At 40.7% G+C, this 10838-nt stretch overlaps 1 protein-coding gene across 3 annotated transcripts; it reads left to right on the forward strand.

Moving 5' to 3' along the window:
• The first annotated feature begins 615 nt into the window (after window positions 1-615).
• On the forward strand, window positions 616-9955 carry etf1a (eukaryotic translation termination factor 1a). Of its 3 annotated transcripts, none has more exons than XM_034134089.1 (11): window positions 616-763; window positions 1142-1252; window positions 2548-2723; window positions 4453-4592; window positions 4721-4859; window positions 5015-5205; window positions 5810-5939; window positions 6050-6238; window positions 6339-6403; window positions 6497-6644; window positions 9196-9955. In XM_034134089.1, exons 2-11 carry the CDS (start codon window positions 1167-1169, stop codon window positions 9276-9278), a joined length of 1347 nt encoding a protein of 448 aa, XP_033989980.1. In that variant the 5' UTR covers window positions 616-763; window positions 1142-1166; the 3' UTR covers window positions 9279-9955. The 3 variants fall into 3 exon arrangements, with proteins under 3 accessions (XP_033989980.1, XP_033989978.1, XP_033989979.1); XM_034134087.1 differs by having other exon boundaries at window positions 627-767; XM_034134088.1 differs by lacking the exon at window positions 616-763 and adding an exon at window positions 796-1018.
• Window positions 9956-10838: the final 883 nt, after the last annotated feature.

Consider the following 10838-nt stretch of genomic DNA (forward strand, 5'->3'; position numbering starts at 1 on the left):
AAAATTGAGTCACTACAGTTTACCCTCCTGCCCTCAGTTGACCTATTATTGGGTTTTGAGCCCAGTGTGAGTTGAAGTGTTTCTCGAAACTAAAGGTTTAAGCAAGACTGCGAAGCAAGGTGATAGTGAACTTTTCCTCTAAGGACCCCAGCAAGTAAGATACATTTTTCATGTTATAGAATGATTGTTTCTGTATTTTTATAACAGTCTTAAAACCAGGACATTCAAAGATTCAAGATTCAAAGGTCTATTGTCATGTAGGCCTACACAACTATGGTGTAATTATGTAATGTATGAAAAACTTAGATCGCAGGTTCCTCAACTTACAAGAAATTAAAAAGGACATGTATTTTCTCGTAGAAAAGAAGAAAAGAAAGAAAGGAAAATTAACTTGGTTCATCTGGTAAATGTATTTTAAAAGTTGCCAGCGGATCTCCCCCTTACAGTACACCAACACACTACAAGTCCCATGATGCTAAGTTCTAAAGCCCCCCCCCACATTCAATGATGCTTTTAGCGTCTTTCCAATCGTTGCTTAGATTGTTATGATTGACGTACAAGCCAAGCGTTCTTATTGGTTTCTAGGTGGTTTCCAGGAAGTGAACGCCACATTTCAAACCACCTCCCACATGTGAGCCCCGTCGTTTGCACCACGCGCAGCGTGTGGAGGAGAGAAACCGGTTGGAAGGCAACGTCACTCCTCGGACCACCGACTCGACGTAGCCCAGCGGTCAGATAGCGGAGCGGAGCGGCGTTGTCCGAGGCAGGTACCGTACAGGCTCCATTTACACCGATAAACACGAAGGGTCTTAAAAGCTGACAGCTGGTTTCTGGGAGAACAGAGTAAAGTAGGCCGTATTAGATAAGAACAGGGTGGGCTTTAGGGCCTGGCAGGAGTAGGCCCGTTGTTCTCCGCGCTCTGTACTGAGAGAGGCAGGCCGGGTTCAGGCTCTCCCTCTCTGGCAGCCCGGCTACTGGTCAGGTGCCTTAACGGACACTGCGCCGTTAGGTTGGAGAGGTACCTAGTCCAGCTGGTTAGGGCACATATTTTGCCAGCATAATAGGACTATAACTTTCTGCCAATCTCTTTCATTTCCGGTTCACTGAATATGTTTTGTTCTCCCTTTTCACGTCTTTTCAGGTGCTGAACCGATTACAGCAGAAAGATGGCGGACGACCCCAGCGCGGCGGATAGGAACGTGGAGATATGGAAAATCAAGAAGCTGATCAAGAGTTTGGAAGCTGCCCGCGGGTAAGGGACGGATTTGAGCTGTGAGACGAAATAGTAGAAAGTGCTTTGTGATGCTGTGAATGTTAACCGCGGCAACAGCTGGAGATTGGATAAGCGGGGCAGAATTTGGGAGTGGTTAGCTTAGCATGGCTAACTTAGCTTACCATAGCTATTGGTTATAGCTTGCTAACTGCTGTCACATTTAACCCGTCTGGAGGTCGGAAACGTGTTAATATGGAACAATGTGTCTTTTGATGTGTCCTTGTCATTACGGAGAATGATTCCTCCAGTCCCACAAAGCGTGTAACGCAGGTAACGGTAATGTAGCTGTGTTGCTAAAGAGACCGGCTAATAGACGTCATCTGTGGAAAGAGGCCGCCATGGGTGTCTTCATCAAGAGAGCACGTTGATGAAAGAGGAAAGCCGGCTAGCTTACAGTGTGACTTCCACTCGCTCCAGCAGACTTCAAATGACGCTCGTCTGGCCTTTTTTCACGAGGATTATATGACAGAGCTTCTTTATTTCAGCAAGAGTCTCCAGGTTATTCACCTCATGTCAAGCGGGCTGATAAGCGTCACAATAAACTAAAGCTCTGCTAGCAACGAAACGGTCTGTTAAAAAAAAATCCATATCAGCTGCTTGCCAGTGTGGCCTTCTTGAATGATCAAACACGACATGTGAAATGTGGGTGTCGCTACACTTGCTTGTATCTTGGTCTGCGACAGCTTGCCGTCTAGTGTTGCGCAGAATCTGCTGTCCTGTGCGCCACCGCCTGCCATGTCACACACAGTTGACCGTTTGCCCTATATTCATCCAGCTGCTGCTACCTGCCCTATGTCTGTATGTGTGCAGTGTCAGCCTGTACTGGTATGCTTTGTTGACTGGTAGTGAATGGAGAGGGGGAGAGAGAGTGAGTAGCAGTGGAACTGAAACAGTCCTCTGCTTCAAGGGCAGATATTGTATACTGTTTAACTGAAATCCCACCCAGTTTGTCCCTCAACATTTTAGGCCTTGTCAAGGTGATACTTTGCAAGTAAAAGTGTTGTGTGTTTACAAAATGAGATGAGGGCAACGTAGGGTTTTCTCCAAGTTTTATACAACGTCAAAGTTGCAGTTCCAAATAATCAATGTTGATGTATACAGTAGCTACATTAGATAACTAACTCCCAGATATAATAATCCTTTGTTGTGGTGTTTATTCTGCTAGACTCTTGAAGTGGTAAAGCAACAATGCAAGCTGTTAGACATTGCATCTCATAGCATCTTGTGTGTATTTATGTGAGCACTAACATTAAATCATATCCCTCTTTTTCTAGAAATGGGACCAGTATGATCTCACTGATCATCCCCCCCAAGGACCAGATATCCAGAGTGGCCAAGATGTTGGCAGATGAGTTTGGCACTGCTTCCAACATTAAGAGTCGAGTCAACAGGCTCTCAGTACTCGGGGCCATCACCTCTGTACAGCAAAGACTAAAACTCTACAACAAAGGTATGTGTTACAACAAAAACCCAAATAAAACCCTGCTGTCTTCCATCTGTGATAATGTTTTCAGGGGCAGCGGAAAATAATGTCTTTCCAGAGAAATACCCTTGTGTTTATGGTAAAGGCCAGTTACAGTTGAATATAGATTGAACTGGACATTATATACATTTAAATGTACATCATCTTTGTCTCAATGGACCATAAACAGGTTCCCATTAATATATGTGGTGTTAATGCTATATTACAATGTGTTGTTAATAGCATTTGATTTAAAGTAGGTTGCTATAGAGAACCGCAGTGACGCGTCCTAAAACCCGGAAGTAAGTTAGCATTTTTACCCCGTCCAGTTCCTTCGACAAAAAGCAATGCAATTTCTCCATAGGATTTTGGAAAATAGCTCGAAATAAGGTCTGTGTTTGACACAAATTGAAGAGACAGATCACGTTTTCTTCTACGACATTAAATACATCAGCAGTGACCCCGCTGGTGATTTTTGAAGAGTTTACGTGTCTGAAAAACGATGGTTGTTCACATGTGGCTGAATAGGACTACAGAAGTTGTCCAGGCCGTTTTACGTCATTACACCGAACACGTAAAACACTCCCGCTAAGTTTGTTTGCCCTGTTCTGCTTGAAAGCAAGTACCTGCCTCCTGCAAACTGTTCAAACAAACGCTTCAAATTGTACCATTACGAATCTGTACGTTTGAATATGGATCTTAAGTTGGCGTGACGTTGAAGCAGCGACCCTGCTGTAGTTCGTTTATAGCATAACGTTAGCATTTTCCTTCTGGCGACTAGATTTATGATTCGAAAATTATAAAAGTAGGGTAGACGTGTGGATATTATCCGGCTGAACAAAACGTGATCCGTCTCTTAAATGTGTGTCAACCACAGACCTTATTTCGAGCTATTTTCCAAAATCCTATGGAGAAATTGCATTGCGTTTTTGACGAAGGAACTGGAAGGAGTTTACTTCCGGGTTGTAGGACGCGTCACTGCGGTTCTCTATAGGCAAGTGAGAAGGAACCTGTTTGTTTACTCAACATCGTGATAGAAAAGTGATTCAGGGACAACTAAAAGCGGAACATGTGCAGTGATGTATTAGAGAAAGATTGATAATTCTACTGGCCTCTCCAGAAACTGCATGTTGTAATTTTTATCTGTACTTTTAATTTTTTTATTTAACCAGATAAAAAAGCATTGAGATAAAATCTCATTTACAATGCTGACCTGGCCAAGAAGGCAGCAACGTTACACATAACACAAACATGTAAAATACAGCGAACATAACTAAGAAAACAAAAGATGAAAAAGCAGTCACTACATTGTGCCCATTAGGACAGTAAGAAAGGTGCACTACTTATTACTGCAAGAGCAGCTGGTGGTAAGGACCTCAGACAACTTCAATTTAAAACATGATATAGAGACAAGTGCCATCAGTTTTAGGCGTGATTGAAGGTCATTCCAAGACCAAGGACCATAATAAAAAAAGACTCCTTTTTCCAGCCTCAGTCCGCACGGCAGGTACCTGGAACCGTATCCAGGCACTGGATCTGAGGTTGTAAGAGTCACAAACTGGAGCAAATCTGGCACATATGTGGAGTGGAAGCTTACCTAAAATGGCTTTATACATTAATAAAAACCAATGCTGCATCCTACGCATAGTAAGTGAGGATCATCCAAAAACCTGATGTTTGTCTAAACTATTGTTCTCTGCCTTTTCTCTCTTGTCAGTGCCACCCAATGGTTTGGTTGTTTACTGTGGCACCATTGTGACAGACGAGGGCAAGGAGAAGAAAGTTAATATCGACTTTGAGCCTTTTAAGCCAATCAACACCTCCCTGTACCTCTGCGACAACAAGTTCCACACCGAGGTGAGATCTTTCACTTGGTTTTGTGTCTGCTTATGATATTTTTCTTGTACAAACTTCAATGTCAGTACTTCTATGGCACTTTCTTTTTGTCACATACTCATAATCTATTCTTCTCTCCCTTTACGCAGGCATTAACAGCCCTGCTGTCTGACGACAGTAAGTTTGGCTTTATTGTGATCGATGGTAGCGGGGCGCTGTTCGGCACACTGCAGGGCAACACCAGGGAGGTGCTTCACAAGTTCACCGTGGACCTGCCCAAGAAGCACGGTACTGACCCACAAAACTCACAACACACTAAACTTTGGATATTTTTACCTACACACAATAGTCAGATCATTATTTAAATATTTCTCTGGAATAGTTTATGTCTCTTAGTTTTGCCCATAATTAAAACATTCTAAAGTTCTTTATCTCTCTTTCAGGCAGAGGAGGACAGTCTGCTCTGCGTTTTGCTCGTCTGAGAATGGAAAAGAGACACAACTACGTGAGAAAGGTCGCTGAGACGGCTGTCCAGCTCTTTGTTTCCAACGACAAAGTAAATGTGGCAGGAATGGTCTTGGCTGGCTCTGCTGACTTCAAGACTGAGCTCAGCCAGTCGGACATGTTTGACCCAGTAAGTTACGTTTAAGTATTAATGATGTTATAGCATTAGGATTGAACTGCTATCCAGAATCTGATGATGGTTATATAAGTTTATTTAAACTATTGAACAATCATTTATGCAGCGCTATTTAATGCAATCTGCTTTTTTTGCTCCTGTCTGTGGGTTAACATGCACCACAATAAAGCTCAATATTAGTTACTTTTATATACATGTGTAGCAATACTATTTCTATTGTAAGGGACAGCTGATGAATGAAGATCTATGTTAAGAGGATTAAATATTGATATTTATCAACAACAGTAAGTTAAATGTGAGCTTAGTACTGCAGTGCTCTAACCATCGAGCAATAGCATCTTAATACTGGTAACTGTTCAATGAGCCTGCAACAGCTCTGCTTGGAAAAAACCCCAAAGCATAATGTTTGATTACTGACTGTATATTTCGGTTGATAGCCTTTATTAAACCATATCTCAAATGTCAGTGATTTTGTTATAAAGCTGCCGGGTTAGATATAAATATTATTTATATGAAGTGGGCCCTAATAACATCCCTTTATGCCTGTGTTGGTATCTGTAACTTGTATTTAACTTGTGTGTGTGTGTGTTTTCTACAGAGGTTACAGGCCAAGGTTTTGAAGCTGGTGGACATCTCCTACGGAGGAGAGAATGGTTTTAACCAGGCTATTGAGCTCTCAGCAGAGGTTCTCTCTAATGTAAAGTTCATCCAGGAGAAGAAGCTCATAGGTGAGTCCTCCTATTGGAACAACTGTTATTAGACATGTCCAGTGCCCGCTAAAGAAAAGGTAAGCTTTTGTTGTGGTGAGGTTTTCCTAAACGGTTATTCCTCTCTACAGGGCGCTACTTCGACGAGATCAGTCAGGACACGGGGAAGTACTGTTTTGGTGTGGAGGACACACTCAAAGCCCTGGAGATGGGAGCAGTAGAGATCCTTATAGTCTACGAGAACTTGGACACAATGCGTTACATTCTACGTCTACATGGGGCCGAGAGCAACGGGGCCGAGAACGGTTTGCCTCCCAAAAGTATACCATCAAACAGTTGCTGAGAAACAAAACCTAAAAATTCTGCTATAACATTCTGCTATGATGCTTAAATATTCACGTCTCTCCTTTGGGTTTTCAGATGAGAAGACTTTGTACTTGACGCCGGAGCAGGAGAAAGACAAGTCTCACTTCACAGACAAGGAGGTGAGCACAAAAACCAAAAATGACAAATGCTTGTGATTTAAGTTAAACCCATTACCCATCATGCCATTTGTTCTTGACTGGTTGTGTTTCTAGACGGGGCAGGAACATGAGCTGATCGAGAGCATGCCACTGCTGGAGTGGTTTGCTAACAACTACAAGAAATTTGGAGCCACGCTTGAGATAGTCACAGACAAGAGCCAGGAAGGGTCCCAGTTTGTCAAGGGCTTTGGAGGCATCGGGGGTGAGCACACTGATGTTTAATGATGGGGTTTATGAGGGCGGAAGTGATTTGTATGTGACTTAGTAGAGAGAAAACACAATGGAAACCTGAGGATACATGGGGCCTTTAACTTCCTGTAGTTGAAGAGAAGTACATCTGCTCACTAAGTGAAATAATGTCCCAATAAAAAAAAAAAAAATCTTTTAAAAGAAGCTGCTCCACCTAAATGTATTTTATGTTGAGTTCAGCATCAATCAAGACATTGATAGCCAGAGTTAAGCATTCCAAGTATGTCACAGGCTATTAATAATCATTGGCTTATCTCCATGAACTAAAGACTTTCATCTAAACATTGTAGTTTATGGTTATAACCTATTTGGCTTAAAATAGTTTATTTTGGACCTCTTTCTGCAAATCACTTTATAAATAACCATGCAGCAGAGCAAAGTTATACGCATTCACTTTAACTGGTTTGACCACTTGATGTACATTTTGATTAAGCAAATTTGACAGTTACTTTTTCTTTTTACCCCGTCACTTTTTACTGTCATTTGATTATTTTGAGGTGACCTGGTGGATGGAAAAGTAAAGAATTTAGGCATAATGAATGCAAATTAAAAGTACTTGGTGTGTAATAAATAGTTTCACAGTATCCTTACCGTACTATAGGGCTGCAACAAACCACTCATTTGATAATCGATTAATCTATCGATTAATGAAACGATTAATCGACTATTCAGACTATTATGCCTTGCACAATTTCTCAAACGCTCTTATTTAGCCATCAACTTTTAGATTTAGCTTGAGGTTGTTTTAGGCATGTGGAAACTAACAATGAAGACAAAGATGAATACTTGATTCAAAAATACATATGTTATTAAATTAACTAAACAAATTGTGAACAAAATTAACATTGCTTTTTATTTAAAGGGGACCTATCATGCAAAATGCACTTTGTGATGTCTTTTATACATAAATATGTGTCCCCGGTGCGTCGGGGAACTCACGCAGCGTCAGAAAATAAAACCCTCTCTTTTCCTCCGTACCCAAATCTTTTAAAAACGGGTGTACAACGAGCGGATACAGATTCCATCCGTTGTGATGTAATAGCGGTGGCGGACCCTCAGAAACAATGCCTGACGTGTTTTGGACGTCTTTGTTTACATTAGCAAGCCTCGCTAACACTCAGCTAACCTGTACTGAAGAGCACATGTGTTTTTAAAAGCAGGAAATAAAAAAAGAACTCACCTTGTGATAAACCTGCAAGAGAAAAAGCATTTGAGCTCTATACTATTTCAGAAATAATCCTTGACGTGGTTTAAACAGGATGGCGTTTTATCACAGCAGAATTTAACTTTATCTCCGGTAGAATTCTGATCAGGCATTAGCTCCGCCTCCTCTTCTTTTATTTTTTTCAAGCTACGGACCCAAGATCTGCGTTTCTCTAACAGGGCTGCAAAAGAGGGGTTTGAGCAGTATGAGGCATGGCTACAATGGGTGATCTGTTTGGTATTTTTTTTTTTAAACTTCACAGACATGTTTTGTATAGGTATGGCCCTACAATATATGTTTCAAATATAGCATGATAGGTCCACTTTAAATAAAATAAATAATATTTCACATCAAAAGAAACAACAATGTTTTAACAAATCGTATTAAATAATGTGATAACCGAACTGTAAACAGAATAGCTGAAACTTTAACAAAATAAATAACTCCGTTACCTCTAATCATTAACCCATGTTTGTATAATTTTGTTAACTCCGTGTGTTGCTGACGTGGAAAAGTTATTTGTGGATGGGGCTACAGAGCTACTAGAAAGACAGTCGAACCCGGTGCATTTCTCCGTCTGAATGTGGTGCACGTTTGCTAAATGTTTAGACAAATTGCTCGTGTTACCGCCCTTACATGCTAAACTCTTATTGCACTATTGGCAACGAGCATTGTCCACATCGAGACGGGTAAAGTTTAACCACACCTCGGAGTGCTTCTCTCCGCCATCCCCGCCGTGTGTTGCATGCATGTAGCAGGGTTAGACGGGGGAGAGAGAGATCTCGTCTGGATTGGAAAGATCGAAAATACATCATAGACGCAATTTTTTTTGTCTTTTTGCATATTAGAAACGAGTTGGCGACACTAACACTGCGATATAATGTTTATGTAGCAATAATACATATGACATATATTTTTTAAATGTCTTTAGTACCGATAAAAAGACCGATAACGTTGGAGCTCAACGGCGCGTAAAACACACGTGATGACGTCACCAACGAATCGACGACTGAATTAGTTGGCAACTAATTTGGAAATGATAAATATTAGATCCTGTTATTTTCCTCAAATGAAAAGTACATTTTATGTTTTGTTTTTTTATTCAGTAAGTAGTAAAATAAAAGGATTTCATGAATTTGTGCTTTATATTTACAAAACTCCCACCGCCATAGCAAAGAGGGATTATTTTATCCTAATAGAAATTCTTCCTTTAATGTTCTCACAATCTAACCAAACATGACATAAGCTGGCAAATCATCTTATTACCCCATTGCTAATCTGTCTTCCCTGTGCTCCTCAGGTATCTTGCGGTACAGGGTTGATTTCCAGGGCATGGAGTACCAAGGAGAGAACGATGAGATCTTTGATTTGGATGACTACTAGGTAGTCGGGGACTGATATTGGGAGAAGAAAAGCAAAGGAATGAATGAAGAAATGAGGAAAGAAAAATGCCACCTCTCTTGCAGCAAGTGAGAGGTGCAACCGTGTTGACCATATGTATGACAGACACACCTTCCAATTTACCTGTTGCATACACAAACTTGCGCATACATTTCATCTGTACACACATGACACAATGTATAACACAGGCTGAAGAGGAGTGAGATTTTCTTTCATCCAGAGAGGGAGAAAGCCCTTCCTGAATAAATCCCTGCCTTAGAGTGCTGGTTCCTTCCCCTAGTTGGATTGGACTCGACTCATTTTGTTCTCTTTTTTTTTTTTTTTTCTCCTACCCTCCATTTTGAACGAACACAACAGCAAGTTCCCAGATTCCTCGCTCTCCCAGACCCGGTCTGAAGAAGAACTTTGGACTCACTCCTCGCATATAGAAAATATATTTTCCTTTCTTGCCTCTTCATGCCTCTACCCTCTCTCTCTCTCTCTCTCTCTCTTATCCCTTCTATGCTTTCTCTCTCGTTTTTTTTTTTTGCATTTCATTTTTTTACTGGTAACTGCTGCTGTTGTATTTTATGAGAGTGGGGGATTTTTTTTACCTGGGTTTCTGTAGAGAAAGGGGGACAAAGTATTAAATTTGAACTGCTGAAAACCATTGCTACCTCTTCATCTGCTCTGGTCTCAATCCTGTGCTGCGTCTGTCACCTTCCTGGCAGAGTGGACCCCCTCTATGCTTCCCTGACTTAAAATGAATACATTGTTCTCCTGTTAGTGATAAGTACCCATGATTGCTTTTAGGTGATTCTGTTGTCCAATTGGTTTCTCAGGATCCACCTCTTCTTATTACAATTGAATTCATCTTAACTTGCTGAAAACAAAGGCCTGATAACTTTGCTTTCTTAAATTCCAAATCAATTTAAAGGTAATCTCCCCGTTGACAAAAGATGAAGTAGTCATGAGATGAATTTTTTATTTTTTTTAATCCTTTTCCCAATTTTAAAATTCTTCCTGTGTGTGGTTTCATTTTAAAATTAGTCACAGCTTTCTGTAATGAGACATCTGTTTAACATCTGAATTAGTTGATTCATTCCAGTCGATATTTTACAAAAATGTGTGTGTGTTGATGATTAGGAAAATCAGATTTGGTGCTTGCCTCTATTAGGGAAACCCTAAAGATAAAGGTGAGTTTTTGTTCTTAATGCTTTGTTGAGAAAAGGTGACAGAGCTTCACAAAGCGGTTTTTAAAAAATGGCCATGTGAAACACCACAGTCATCCATTAACTATTTTACAGAAAGAGTTACATTGGTTCAAAGGACACGATAAGGTAGTCAAATTGCACTAAGGCTCCTGCTTAGATGAATTCTCAGAATAGGCACTCTGTTTAGGAAGGAAACTCAACATCCTGCACATTATAGCCGTGAAAAATGTCCTGTGAAGATGACGATACAGTTTTCTGATTATCAGATGAGTAATTTAACATTAACACTCAATTGACTGAGCAGCCAACCTTATGTAATGCCTGTGGGATTCATGTGGAAAGCGTGAAC

Source organism: Trematomus bernacchii, unplaced genomic scaffold (assembly GCF_902827165.1).
Source record: "Trematomus bernacchii unplaced genomic scaffold, fTreBer1.1, whole genome shotgun sequence".
Taxonomy (NCBI): domain Eukaryota; kingdom Metazoa; phylum Chordata; class Actinopteri; order Perciformes; family Nototheniidae; genus Trematomus; species Trematomus bernacchii.

Coding starts and splice junctions, on each gene's coding strand:
- etf1a (XM_034134089.1), top strand. CDS start 1,167: ATGGCGGACGACCCCAGCGCGGCGGATAGGAACGTGGAGATATGGAAA. Junction 4,860..5,014: donor GGACCTGCCCAAGAAGCACG/GTACTGACCCAC, acceptor TCTCTCTTTCAG/GCAGAGGAGGACAGTCTGCT. Junction 6,404..6,496: donor CTCACTTCACAGACAAGGAG/GTGAGCACAAAA, acceptor TTGTGTTTCTAG/ACGGGGCAGGAACATGAGCT.